The 14,450-nt window shown below is 34.1% G+C and overlaps 2 protein-coding genes across 15 annotated transcripts; both read right to left on the bottom strand.

Moving 5' to 3' along the window:
- Window positions 1-3,053: 3,053 nt before the first annotated feature.
- On the bottom strand, window positions 3,054-4,819 carry LOC137965213 (protein IWS1 homolog 1-like). Its single transcript, XM_068811577.1, has 7 exons — window positions 4,754-4,819; window positions 4,579-4,674; window positions 4,199-4,305; window positions 3,819-3,989; window positions 3,582-3,711; window positions 3,354-3,414; window positions 3,054-3,244 (listed from the first exon to the last, which is right to left on the bottom strand). Exons 1-7 carry the CDS (start codon window positions 4,817-4,819, stop codon window positions 3,054-3,056), a joined length of 822 nt encoding a protein of 273 aa, XP_068667678.1.
- On the bottom strand, window positions 3,909-14,182 carry LOC137966122 (uncharacterized). Of its 14 annotated transcripts, XM_068812635.1 has the most exons (12): window positions 14,093-14,182; window positions 13,434-13,969; window positions 12,842-12,978; window positions 9,489-9,628; window positions 8,121-8,271; window positions 7,350-7,415; window positions 5,886-7,179; window positions 5,488-5,604; window positions 5,115-5,179; window positions 4,908-4,990; window positions 4,167-4,674; window positions 3,909-4,037 (listed from the first exon to the last, which is right to left on the bottom strand). In XM_068812635.1, exons 1-2 carry the CDS (start codon window positions 14,135-14,137, stop codon window positions 13,787-13,789), a joined length of 228 nt encoding a protein of 75 aa, XP_068668736.1. In that variant the 5' UTR covers window positions 14,138-14,182; the 3' UTR covers window positions 3,909-4,037; window positions 4,167-4,674; window positions 4,908-4,990; window positions 5,115-5,179; window positions 5,488-5,604; window positions 5,886-7,179; window positions 7,350-7,415; window positions 8,121-8,271; window positions 9,489-9,628; window positions 12,842-12,978; window positions 13,434-13,786. The 14 variants fall into 14 exon arrangements, with proteins under 14 accessions (XP_068668736.1, XP_068668734.1, XP_068668733.1 ...); XM_068812633.1 differs by having other exon boundaries at window positions 9,489-9,701; window positions 12,842-13,969; XM_068812632.1 differs by having other exon boundaries at window positions 12,842-13,969.
- Between the last annotated feature and the right edge of the window lie 268 nt (window positions 14,183-14,450).

The raw sequence follows: 14,450 nt of genomic DNA, 5'->3' as shown, positions 1-14,450 counted from the left end.
ATGACCAACTGTAGCAATGCACCAAAAAGTGTTGGCTAAAGTTGTTAAATAAGAGTCAAATAAAGGATGGTAGGGCTACCAAATAATGAAAAGGTAATGGGTAATGAAAGGAAGATAAGGTGGAGAAGTCGGGGTCATCATGTGCTTTATTTTCCGAAGTAATTCAAATTCTTCATCATATGAAATAATGAACCAATGCTGAGAACAATCAACAAATAAATAACCCAAGGCAAGCAATCAAGGATTTCTTCTTTAATTATAATTTTTCAATCAAAGAACTACAATAGCAGCTACGATAATGAGCTAATGCCCAAATAACACATATCAAATATACGGTTATATAGCAGTGGATAACTGATAAATAATGAAAGTCCTTTAAAGTAATAAGACATATGAAATAATCTGCTACAAGTCTATCCTTAAATAAGTAGGTTGTGTGCATTGAGTAATAAGTTTAGGTATAACTCCAGAACTAAACAAGTTTTGAAACCGATCAATGAAAGATCAAGTTAGGCTGGTATTTGAAGGATCATCAATGGTCTTCTGTGTGGCAGTAAGGGAGTGAACTGTTGTCATCAATCCCTTAATCTTGCCAAATTTATCATGGATCAATTTCGCCAGGGGAGAAACACAATTGGAAGTGCAACTAAATACTCCCAAGGAATAAATTTCATAATCCAAAAATAGGTGTTGGAATCATTAATAAATCATCCAAAATCCCAAAAACGTGTGTTGGAATTATCACCCAGCAAGTGCTGCAACGGTAAGTACTTGACACCTTGAAGCTGGAAGGAAGCATGAGATAACAGCAAATATAACAATAGCTAGTTCCTTTGCAATTTGGAAATATCAACTCAATCAATGGATTGCTCATGTGCTACTGTAACTGAATTAGCAACAACAACTGCTTCCCATATCAAGGCAGGCCCACCAGGTGGAATTTAACTCATATTATAAATAGGAATTTCTCTTTTTCATAAATTTAACATGGTATCAGAGCAGGTTCTGTGAGTTGACTTGATCAGCCCATAAAGATAATGTGATCATTTTCTGATATATTATCTCTAGAAGTTTAGGTTCGTATCTATCTTTTTTTCTCTTTTCAGTCCCTATACTCATTGTTTGCTTTGTGTTTTCACCTTTATACTGAGATTTTCATATTGCATATTATATATTGACAGAAATATATTCGAGCCTACTTTCCAATGCAAAACTAATTTTGGCAATTGAAGGTTTCTACAAAGAGAAATCGATATTTGAAGCAAAAAAAAGTCAGATTGCTACAGAGGTTCGAGCAACCATAGAAAGCTTCAACTTTTGAGTCAGCTTATGCCATCAAGAACGAGATTTTATAGGGAGAATTATATATTAAAAGAAATATCTATAAGTCTATTTTCTTAATTATTCAACCAATTCTCAATCTGAGTTTTCTAGATGAAGATATCGATTTTGGAAGAGTCAATGGTAGCTGGCCTAAGAAGAAAGAGCACTTAGTTTGGCCAGATTATAGATTCATCCATCAGATTTTTTTTCTCAAAATAAATATATTTTATGAACATAAATTATACCTAGATGAAAGATATTGAAGTCTAGTTTTAGAAGGAGAAAATTTCATGTTAATTTTATCTATATTTAAGGAGATATTTGCAATTGTGTCAGCAATGGTCTTGATACAGAATAAAAAGAATCAAGAGATCATAAAATATTCAAGAACGAATATGTTTATTTCAAATTTGATATCAAATTAAAGATATTTGAGTCTAGTTTCTTGATCAATAATTTTTTTGTGATTCTATGCTATTTTTTTGGAGATATTGATACCAGAAGTATTAAAACTTCATTATTCAGGGATAGACTCGTAGCGGATTATTTCATGTGTCCTTATTAAGGACTTTCATTACTTAGTACGTGTTATTTCAGCATTGGCCCATATCCGCTATTGCTATTGTGACTCTTTGATTGAGACATTATTATGGAAGAATGACTCCTTGTTAAACACCTAGCCAATACTACCCAAAAAACTGGTCTAGTAGGTAGCGGAAATAAATAATAACTTTAGAGAAAATTGTAATCATCAAAATTTAAAAATATTACTAATTTTATTTTATATTTTCCTCATGTATCCAAACAAAAGAAACTACATTTCTCTTTCATTTTCTCTTTAATTTTCTATGGGCATCCAAACAAGAGAAAATAAACTTATTTTCTTTTCTCTTTCTTTTTCTCTTTTCTTCCTTTCTATTTTTTTTCTCTACTTTCAGTGTTCCAAACATAGCCTTAGGAAAATGGGTAGAAAGGAGAAACCGAGCCATCAAAGCTGGCTTTCGACTAGGAAGAAGGGTAGATTTTTAAATGGTAAATTAATGTAGAACTTGTATTTAGTATAAGTAACTTTATTAAATATAATTTGACAAAAATGAATTATAACGAATAATTTTGATTGATTTTAAATAAATTATTATTATTATCATTTTATTATAGTCAAGATACATAAACTATTTTTAATAAAATTAAATTTATTTAATTATGAAATTACATTGACTTAAATAAATTATAATTAATTTATTAAAATATTTCATTAGAACAAGTCCATTATAAATTAAGATACATCAATTTTTGGAATGATTCATGTAAGCGGGGAATGAATCAGATGATGAACACAATAAGTTGATTGGATATTCTGAAGTGGGCTGGTATGGATATATGGGAAATACAAGCATACAATAGAGGTACTAAAATTGAGCTCTTACAATGATTCTTCTCAATTGCAATTTGGCTGACCAAACCACCAAGTTCTCTTTTTTTGTTTTTGCTTGAGCACAACCCATTACCAAGTTCTTTTTTTTTTCTCCTCAAATACACTATTGTATAGGGTGTATTGGTGTTCAGAAAGAGAAAACTTTTTACTGATAGGAACCCTTACTCAAAAAACCTACTGATAGAAATCCAGAAAAAGTAGACTTGACAGCAGAGACAAGGAGAAAACTGCAAACCACTCCCAATAGAGAAACAAGACTATTGTGTAATATAAAAAACATTAAGCTTTCAGCAAACTAAGGAATATAACAGAGCACCATCAAAGAGACATTTACAAGAGGTTTAGCTAATAAAACAAAATAGCCTTTTGAACTCATATAAAGCAAGCTAATTGCCACATGAGATACTCTAACACTAAAAATTAAAACCAAGCTCTTTACCCATTTATCAACCAATTCCTTAGCAAGTTTCCGGTTTGATGTGGTTTCTTCATCAGATTTTGATAAAAACATTATAACCTGTGGAGATATATATTAGTCTTTCGAGTCAAACACTAAAAAATGATGGACAATGTATACTTATTAAACATTGACCACCTTTCAAGACCACTTTTTTTAATTGATCCCTCCGGTCATACTGCTCTAAATCAATTGGAAACTGCATAACAGATATTGCATGTCAAAAAGAAGCAAATCACAATATCAATTAAAGAAGAGGATAAGCAAAATCATTATGAAACAAGCATCTTAAAGGATGAATTAACACAAACATGCATAGAGAAAATATCAAGTAAGAAAGACAAATGGAAAGCCCAGTAGACATACATCAGACAGAATCTGCAAAATAGCAGTTCGGATGTTTATATTAGGTAAGCTACCATCTGGTAAAGGTTCAAGCCAGTTCTTCAAAAGAGTCAATACTCCATGATCTAAAAACTCTTGTTGAAGTTGCTTCCTGCAAAAAAAATCCAACCAATACAAAAAAGCAAAAGATCATCAACCAATCAAAAAGAAACCTCTTAGTCCAGTAGCACCAAAAGAAGCACCATAGGACCAACTTACTTTGAGAGAATCCCAATTAGCAATGGCAACTTCTTAAGTTTGTTGATAGCAGTCTTAGATTGCCTATTTAGCTCTGCATCTTCTTCCGCTGTAACTTCAAGTTCAGCCAAAAGATGTTCAACAATTAATGCAACTTCTGCAGCTGTTTTCTCAGTTTTTTCTTCTTCTTCCCTATTTTAAATAGTTGGTTAATTTCATCATCTTCCTCACCCTTTCTGCCTGTAAGAAGTCAGAACAAAGAGTTATAATGCACATACTAAATTCCACATAACCTATCAATAAGACTTCACAAGTGCCTTCAATCATCACGATTTGATTACCTTCATAAAAAAACATAAATTTAATTACCTTTGGTATTAATGTGTTTGAAACCTTTTCACCTGTTTGAATCAGGGGTGTTCCCTACGTCAACTGGACATTGAAAATGCCTTCTTATATAGTTATCTGGAAGAAGAGGTACATATAGAGCGACCTCCAGGATATGTTGCTCATGGGGAGACATAAAAAGTATTCAAACTTAAGAAGGCGATTTATGGGCTAAAGCAGAGTCTACGTGCTTGGTTTGAAAAATTCAGCCAGGTTGTGGTATCTATCTCAAAGAGTCATTGTGATCGCTCTTTGTTTGTGATGAAGAGGTCCTCTTGAATTGTGGTGCTTTTGGTTTATGTAGATGACATTTTATTATCTGGGAATGATAATTCTGGTATAGAGGATACCGAGTCTCATTTGTCTATACATTTTCAAACTATAGGTTCGCTACCTCGACTGCAAAAGCCAAACCCAAAATTGTTGCTTCACCCCATGGATGACCAATCAGTTGTAAGCCAATAGGAACACCATTTTTGTCATGACCAACCTGAATAAGTGGTATAATTCAACGTTATCCACATACTAGTGAACCATACAATGTATTCATAAACTGCAGCTCAACATACATTTTGAATCTCTGCAATTATGTTGGAAACAACAACATGAAAAGACTCAGAGAAATCATAACACATTTAGCAACTATGACTCCACTTGTGTGTGAGTCCAAAGTAGTTTTCGTTTAATAAGCTTCCTAAAAACACTAGTTTTAAAGAAACTTACTCAAATAGAATATAAACACCTTCCCCCAGTATCATATAGTCTACTCACTGGGACATTAATGGCTGGGAGGCCAAGAAAATTTCCTGCCAAAATGAATCCCATAAGATAAACTGAATATAAAACAAAGACAATCTCTGAGAAATTTGGCCATTTGAACTAACAGAATAATTTCAGTCAGATTACAAAAATTAAACAAGTTGAACTGACCTGATACCTCCAAATTTGACGCCACAATGTTAAGAGCATTTCGAGGAATAACAAGGGCAGTCATACTGTTATCCAGGAAAAAAGAAAAAAATGAAAAAATAAAACTAACTACTTCCAATCTGACAACTAAAAAAGAAAAGGCAAGTGAAAATAGATGTAATACATTTTAATTTATAGTTAAAGAGTGATTAAAACAAAAAGTATTACTTGTCAGGTTCAACTACACCAGGAAAGCAAAAAATATGAACAAAATCAGTTAACCATTTTAAAAATGGTTTTATCTTTTGAAGGATGAAAATTTGAACACAATATGGCTTTTCTTTCAAACCATGTGTCTATTCAGCAACTTCTCTGTAAAGAAAAGAGCACCTACCTATAATTACAAATATGTTATTCTGTATCCGAACAATGGAACAGTTACACCATATCCAGTAGTTGGGGTTACAATGACATCAACCTTTTTAAACACCTCCATATGGTAGTACATCTCCTGCATCACGTGGACCAATTTCACAAATACAGAGACGCTGTATCAACTTTGCAACGTGATCCATCAAGATGATCATGTTAAAAAAAAAAGTTGAAATATAATAAGATCAACACATTCATTTTGTTCAGACATGTCACTTCTGTACAGTTCTCTGTTATATAGTAATATCTTTGAAGCATGGATATATAGAGCTTCAATATATTCTCCATTTAATATCAAAATACAATTGAAAAATAAGGAATCTACATCTGATCCAAGTCCAACACAATTATCTGTCGTACCTAATACATTGGGCAGCAACATATTCTAAGGCAGAGAACAACTGGAAAAGAGCCAAATTAGTACGTGTATCATGAGTTAGTTCAGTAAGTCTCCTGTAAACAGATAATGAGGGCTGAATGAATATCTAAATAAATAGTAGGTGGCAGTAAAAGACAGCTGAGAATTTAGCTCCAGAGGTTTGAGCAGGATTCACAAGCAAGATCCATCCGAATGTTGCCAAAATTTTATCTTCGCAAAAACTATACAGCAAACAAGTCAATAACTCCACCCATTCTTGATCTCAGGATTTAAAGCAGCCAATGATTCAGAACCAATAGATAAAATATGAGCATTTCGCATTTCCTGTAGCTCTGGGAGTGCAATCTCAATCACCTTGAACCAAGATAGTAACATGCACATTAGGATTTCACAAAAAAGAAATAGTGGAAACACTAAATCACAATATACACAGATACAATCAGTGAAAGTCTCACTTGGGATCCATAAGTTCCTGTGACCTTATCAAGAATGTCTTCGCACTTAATTGGTTAATTATCCAATTCCTATAATTAATTAAACCATTAGGTTTATTTATTATATTTTTTTATGTTATTTTTAATTTTTTTATTAATTTTATATAATTTATTATAGTCACACGTAATTATTGTTTTAATTTATAACAAACTATAATCATTTATCTAGAAAAGGACACTGAAATCTGTTTTCCAACCACTAACACTGGAATCTGTTTTCCAGCCACTTCAACTGGCCTGGACTAACACCCAAACATGACTTGAAGTGGAAACAATTCATCTCACTTCAATTCAATTTTCCACTTCATTTCCACTTCATTGTGGACTAACCCCCCCTTACTTGAAATCTCAATAGAGTATACATCATTAAACCACTGCAGAAGAAGAATGAAAAAAGATAAAGATTTTCTATTTAGCTGATCAAATAGTATACGAAATTAGAGATTTCTGTACCTCAGTATACTTTCCTAGCCTCAGAGATCTCAGAATCTCCAAATTCTCCAATGAAGCTAAGCATGGTAAACGGGGAGGTGGTCAACATTATCATTCATTATATAAATAAATATCTCACAGGGTAACTGCTTGTCCTTTAGCAGTCCCATTTTTTTTTTCTGGATGTTGATAATCTTTGATCCGACTAAGACACAAGAACATAAAAGTAGCTATTCTCACAAAAAAAAACAGTTACTATGTACATATCACGAAAGTATCCGTTTTAAGAGAAATTACAGGATTCAAACTTATTCTATCAGCTGAAGAGGAGCCCAACATGGCTGCATACCTGCAGAATTCATTTAAAATGTACTCAGCCATCCCATATATATTTTTCAAATTTAGAAAAAGGAAAAAAGCACTGGTAAGGACAACATGGAGCTGCAGATGGAAAAAGCATATAAAAAATTGAATCGAATAAGTATAAAAGATGTATTCACAGGAACACAGTACACTAACATAACATCTTCAACAGTGGATGCAATTGGTCCAACAATCTCAACAGTCCCACAATCACACAGTGCCCTGAAAATAAGTTATCAGACAGTCAGAGGGTACTGTAGAAAATGATTAAAAAAATAAATTGAAGGAAAAGTATGAAAGAAGTAAAGGGTGGTACTTGGCTTTCCTTTCTGAAATTTTCTAAAAGAAAGTGCCTGCCCTAATAGTGTAAAAATCTCTAACAAACCTAAAAGCCCTCAATCAATGTGCACAAGGAACCACATATTAAGAAAAAAAATTGCACTTGTAGAATATTAAAAGAAAACAAAACAAAACATGGACCTGTATCCCATAAATAAAATACACAAACACTAGAAGAAAAAAATCCGTGTTGGCAGAAAAATATGAATGAAAAAACATATCTTTAGATCAAGAAACATCTCCAAACTCTTAGCCTCTAACACCAGACAGTTCATATATGTCTATTAAAAGAAATCTCATTACATGACCATAGCCCAAAAAAAGGAAAAAAACCAACGACTTTGGCACCATTCAAACATAGAGAAACTCCAAGAAGAAATCTAGCAATACCTCATCTCAAAGTTGTACATGCACTTAAAACATATCTTTAGATCAAGAAACATCTCCAAACTCTTAGCCTCTAACACCAGACAGTTCATATATGTCTATTAAAAGAAGTCTCATAACATGACCATAGCAAAAAAAAAGGAAAAAAACCAACGACTTTGGCACCATTCAATCATAGAGAAACTCCAAATCTAGCAATACCTCATCTCAAAGCAGTATGGTAACACTTTTCCCATTTTGAAGTCACAAGGTCTTAAGCTGCTTTCATTCGAAATAAAAAATATAAAAACAAAAAGGTCTTAAACTGCTTTATGAAAAAGTAGACCCCAACTTGCAATTTCAGCTAGACCACCTGCATAAAAAGCTCTTATTAATCGCTTGCAAAAGGGATAAGGATCCTCCAGCATAGTACTAAAGTAGAAAGAAAAAAAAAGGCCAGTGCATCCTAATAAAATTTTCCTCCCAGGTATAAGATATAAAACAGATTTGGGTAAAAAACTTCTTGGGCTGAACGAAATATGAATTAGTAGCCTTTCATCCAAATCACTTTCATAACATTGTGCTGCATCCGCAACAACCTTAACCGTCTGTAATATGATGTCTAATCAGTAAAATTTGCAGAAATGTAACAAGGGTTTGAAAGCACTTTTGGACATGTTAGGTTGTTTAAGATATATCAAGTCTATTTAGTAAAAAGGAAAAAATTAGTACCCGCCACAGTATAGTGGTTGATGTTTTGAATGAGCTCTCAGCTGCCCAAATATAGATCCCTATAACATTTACACCATGTTATTCATTCTCAACTCGGGTCACAAGGTCCATCCGAAAAATGACTACCCAAAATTAGTTGTTTCCCAACTAAAAATTATAGGATATTTTTTACTATTATCTATGTGGGACTACTCCCACTAACACTACGCCTCATTCAGGCTTAAAAAAACAGATAATTGGCCTGGGACATGGACAAACCCTGCGTGAGTTCATAAAGTACGCGACTGAAGTCATATGGAGTATAACCAGTGTAGCAATAGATAAGTCAAAGATACCAAAACTTGCCTGTCAGGGCTTGTTAGTGTATGTGGAGAGTTGTTTTACTCTAGATAATTGGAAGAAAACGAGTTAGTTAATAGGTATGTGGGAGTAGAATTCACTGTCTATTTTCAGTGTAAATGAGAAATTTCAGATTCTCGAAAGAAAGCTTAAGGTGGCACAATATCATATCTCATCTTAATATAAGATTTGAATTAATACTTCCCTTGACTCCTTCTATGTGCTCCCGCTGATGCAGAAAAGGACAGTCATCTTGTAGAACGAACGATTCCTTTATATTTCCCTAGGTGATCACCCTAAGATCAATGTCTATTTTTTTAATGTAAACTAAAGAAGCACACACCCTTTTACCCCCGCAGAGACTTGAACTTAAGGATTCACAATAGAAATCCCCATTTGACAACCTAAGTCACAAGAACAACCTCTGTTCAAAAAACCAACTAAGGTATTGAGAAAGAAAAATTTATCAACAATTAACTTCAGAATAACCTTCATTTCAAAAAAAAACTTTAGAATAACCTGTCTAGCATGTTCTTCAACCCAATCCCTGTCGATCATAGGCAACAAACCCTCCACCTGAGCTTTCGTCTTCAAACCTTTCTTCTTATTGTCTTTCCTGCTCTCTGAAAGCCATCAAGAGGGTTCGCCGGTATCGTTGGCTGGCGTTGAAATAAAATCAAACACAAAACCTTAGTCTAAGCTTCATCTTAATTTTCCAATTACAAGACCCACCTGCATAAAATAGGATACACTTCACCCACCAACAGAATAAAGCCTCAACGATGTAATAAAAAGAAACCAAGTTTCGTTATGAAGATGAAATGGGTTGACAACGATGAGATCAAGAGGATCAAGGATCATTTACATAATAACTTCCAAACAAAGGATCTTGATATTTTAAGTATTTTTTTTGGTATTGAGATCATGCAATCTTGATTTAGTATAAACCTATCCCAACAAAAATATGTTCTTAATCTATTGAAGGAGATAGGGATGTTGGGGTTTAGACTTAGTGACACACCTATGGAGCTCAATGTCAAGATAACAATTGAAGCAAAAGGAGATGAATTGTTAACGATCCAGATAGGTTTCAAGGACTAGTGGGAAAGCTGACGTATTTATCCATCACAAAACAAGATATTGCAATTCGAGTTAGTGCCATAAGTCAATACATGCACATCCTATGTGATTCCCACTAGAGAGCTTTAAAAAGAGTTTTTGAGCTATTTAAACATGCTCCAGGGAAAGGGTTGTTATATAAATCTTATTGACATATATGTATAAAAGGTCTAACATATACAAACTAGGTGGGTTTGTCAGATGATAGGAAATGTAAGTCTGGGTATTGCGCCCTAATTCTCATAAATTTGTTTACATAGTGAATTAAAAAACAAAATATGGTAGCAAGATCAAGTGCAAAAGTTGAGTATAAGGCGACGACTCATGTGATTTGTAAGCAGATTTGGTTAAAATCATTACTCCAAGAATTGCAGTTGACAGTTGAAGGACTAATGAAACTCTATTGATTTTTTTTTTTTTTTTAAAAGAAGATGTACAAGCTGTATTAAAAAAAGATGAAGATTACAATACCTTGCTAAACAGGGCCTCCCTCCACAACAAGGTGTTGGAAAGAGACGCCTAATTTAGCCTGAGATGAAACTCTATTGTGATAATCAAACAGTTCTTCACATTGCAAATAACCTAGTCTTTCATGAGTGGACAAACATTTTGAACTTGATTGTAGTTTCTTATGAGACAAGATGCAGAATCACACTATCTCTTCTCAATAAAAGTGGTTTGCCGATATATTCACCTAGGCCTTGTCATCAGCACAATTATATTCACAATATTACAAGTTGGAAATCTATAACTTGTATGCTCCAACTTGAGAGGGACTATTCGAGTATATGAAAAACCATTTCCTTGTAAAGAAACTTAAGAGGTTAAATCATATTATGGACTAAAGAGTGTTAATTGAAAGTCAATCTTCATGTAGTTTCAGTTATAAACTAATAGATTTGGAGACAAGATAGATAGTTTCCTCCCTTCTTGCATTATGAGGCTCTAGAACACATTAGGATCTAGGTCCATCCCAACCGAAGTTAGGAGGTCTTTTCCCACCTAATATCCATATGACTTTTCTTGATATTTACTAATATGGGATTATTTCCACTAACACTCCCCTTCACATACAAACCTACTCAAAGGGACAATGGGTCTAAGACAAAAATAACACATATAGCATACAAACTAAAATAGCAAAACCGGGCCTTTTTCCCAACTAAGAACCACATGACTCTTCTTATTATTAACCAATATGGAATAATTCCCACTAACAAATCTTACAATGATGATATGGTTTGTATTTGATAGGAACATGTTAGGCTTAAAGTCAATCACTTTTCGCCTCTTATAAATTCATTTAAGTAAGAGATTAGTACATGGAGAAAAACACTCTTCTCAATACAACTTATAAACTCTTTTTCTACTTTTTGAATGGCATAAATTCACTTATTTTAAGTAAAAAAATAGTAAACTACAACCAGAAACAAAAGTCATAAAGTGTGGACATTGAGAGGGACTATTTCCAACTATACCCATGTCAGCAAATGTCTGAACCCCCTGAATATATTTCTTATCAGCCAGATTACCGGATTGTAGAGAAAAACACATTGCCATGTGGAGGAGGTCAGGTTGAGGCAGGTTAATCTAGACGTTTCAGGGGTACATACCCTTAGGAGTACTCAAAAGTAATCGCATATCTAAACATCTAATGTCCTATGCACCAGATAAAAATTCAGATGGTTGTGGAACCGAGTACTAATATCGCCAGAACCTGCTATGAATATGCTTGAATATATTGTACTTAGTTATGTAAATCTTCACTATATAAGTAATATTATTTATGTAAAGTTGTTACATACATTTAAAATGACCTTTAAGATAATGATGCCTGAGTGTAGGAGATTGCATTGTTCACTATAGAGGTGGCAGCATGCACTAAGCCAATTTTTTAAGCATTGCAACCATGTTGATAGCCTGAGCAACAAACAACTCTAAATCAGGGTGTCTTCTTTATCCGTCATTTCCCTGTGATCAACTCAACCTGCCTTTTTCTTTTTCTTTTTTAAAAGGATGAGATTAACTCTATCAGCTTGTTATGTCCACAAATTCATCAACTGCTTTCTAATAGATACACTGTAAGGTCACCATGTTGTCAACCTCCGCTTGTGCTTAAATACTTATCTTCCTCTTTAAATCTAATTTAATTTCAGGCCTATACATGAAACAAACAAGAGGAAATACCAATTCAAGTTTCACAAGAGAAGATACAGCAGACAGAACAGGTCCTGAATTTTGTAGCTTATCTATAGTATTGCGAAAGGGTTCACTAAACTCATTTGGAATCTAATACCATTCTGGACAGAACTCTGAAACTTTGTTAAAAAATGGATGATTACTGAAGAGCATATATTTCCAAAATTTTTATTTACTTATATTATTTTATATAAGTCAGTACTCCAAAGGGTTAAATCAGGATACATATCGGAAATACCAAATTCTAGTCAAACTTTCAAAGCACCTTCAAGTTAATCTTCTCAGAAATGCAGTAATCATCCATTCCAGTATCTGTTTCTTGACATTTCATTCAAATAGCACGCAACATTCTATATTTTCTCATCTTACTATTCTTAGCAAACAATACTTGGAAGAATCGGTGAGCAATTTCCTATATAAACACCAGAAGTACAATGAAACAACAAATAAAACTAGAAAAAACCATCAACACAAAATATACCACAACAAGAAAAAATATTTTTCTATTGCAACAAACATTCAAAAAAATGACTATGAATATATGAAGTATTTACCTTCCATGAACCGCAAGAGTAGAGACACCAGTCTTCTCAATTCGTCTAGCTAGCTCTACAGTGTCTTGAGGTGACTTAAGAAGTCGAATTTTACAAGTTACTGGAGTGTCTAAGTTCCTTCTCAATGTAGTTAAAATCTGCATAAAATGAAATTACAGCATGTCATCGGATAAAAATAGCAATAATCAAGATAAAAATCCTGAAACTGCCATATCTCAATAAAGCTGCACCCATGCCCCCCACTGAAAGAGAATGACTTGGGGCAGCCCATGTTGATGTCAATAGCCACTACATCTTTGAACCTGAAAGTGGAGATACACTCTAAAAATTCTCCAGTAATGATGATCATGCAATGACTGAGATAAACATTACCAAAATGCAGAACTTGAGAAAAATATCAGTTAGGTAATACCCTTTTCTTGTCAAAGTTACCTTGCATAATAACTGGAAAAGGTAAGAGTTATATATATTCCATATGATTGACCGGTTAGGCCAGTACTTACTAAGTGCAATGCTTCAATAATTGATCACCAACTAGATTTACTTATTTACAACTTGATCTATATCTAAGATACAACAAGAATAAACGTACACCATCTGAGCAGCAGCAAGAGCCCTCACAGAATCTGAAGTACCCAATCTGCCTCCTTGGCGCAAGTCCTGAAAACTAAAGCTGCCGTTCCTTTCTCCACAAAATCTGTAGTACCAAGAGACTCTAGAAGAAAACAGAATTTATTTAAGAGATTTTACCACAGCATGAACATGAACAAGAATTTGTGTAAAACCACTATCCTTCTCTCAGTTAACAGAGGACATGATTTGGTACCAGTAAGATCTAGCAACCTTAGAACCATATTTCCTCTATGCTATACACCTAGATAAACAAACAATATTTCCCAGTCAAGCAGTGGAAAATGAAAATTATCAAAGAACATAAAACAAGTTCTAAACTATAATTTTGATGTTTAAAACCAGCATACGGTACCATTTCTCTGGTTTTTTTTTTTCGCCTTTTACTTTACCATTTTTCTTCCGTTCACACTTCAGCATCTTATGATCGATTATCTCTTCTCCGTAAGTGATGTCTGCACCATATTCTGCAGCTAAAAACCGAAATGGTAAAGTTCCCTACATGCACAAGAATGGGATAGCACTATTTTAGTGCAAATAAACAGCTAAAGAATGAAGGAATCAACCGCAAGAAAAGAACAGAAAAAAAAAAAAAAAAAAGGCAAAGTACTGCCAACTGACCACGCGAACCATGGGGGCGAGGACGTGCTTGTTCTCATACTCCATCTTCGTCTGCAGGCAGCTCGGTAACGAATCGAATCAACACAGACCAGAGTCCCTCGCCCTCTTTCTTTTCGTGTCTTGGGGCGGGGGAAATCAAGAGAGCAGCGACCCTTTCCCGCTGGCGCTGCTGAAGGAGGCTTAGCCGTTGATCTTCTGGAGCCCCTTCATCTTCCACCGCCAGATTTAAACTCGAACGATCTAAACTAACTACGCGGTTTTTCGCCTATAAATTAAGGGCTCAGCTTCCGTATTCTTCCCGCGCTTTCTGAACTCCAATCCAGCAAGCTTCTGAGTCTTCTTCCACTCAAACTCAACT

The sequence above is a fragment of the Aristolochia californica genome, unplaced genomic scaffold, assembly GCF_029961685.1.
Source record: "Aristolochia californica isolate CCGP_79_NKW_82.1479 unplaced genomic scaffold, dmAriCali1.0.hap1 SCAF_5, whole genome shotgun sequence".
Classification (NCBI taxonomy): domain Eukaryota; kingdom Viridiplantae; phylum Streptophyta; class Magnoliopsida; order Piperales; family Aristolochiaceae; genus Aristolochia; species Aristolochia californica.
This window is presented reverse-complemented; position numbering and strand designations above follow the sequence as displayed.

Bases quoted from the DNA above. Each gene is read 5' to 3' on its own strand.
- LOC137965213 (XM_068811577.1), bottom strand. From the start codon at position 4,819: ATGTGTTATGATTTCTCTGAGTCTTTTCATGTTGTTGTTTCCAACATA. The intron at 3,990-4,198 runs GTGAAAAGGTTT...TATTTAAAATAG, and splicing joins AACACCCCTGATTCAAACAG to GGAAGAAGAAGAAAAAACTG. The intron at 3,415-3,581 runs GTATGTCTACTG...TCTGTTATGCAG, and splicing joins TTTTGCAGATTCTGTCTGAT to TTTCCAATTGATTTAGAGCA.
- LOC137966122 (XM_068812622.1), bottom strand. From the start codon at position 12,984: ATGCAGATTTTAACTACATTGAGAAGGAACTTAGACACTCCAGTAACT. The intron at 7,416-12,841 runs GTAAATACTTCA...ACTTATTTTCAG, and splicing joins ACTCTTGCGGTTCATGGAAG to GGCACTGTGTGATTGTGGGA. The intron at 7,180-7,343 runs GTACTGTGTTCC...TGAATTCTGCAG, and splicing joins GTTGAAGATGTTATGTTAGT to GTATGCAGCCATGTTGGGCT.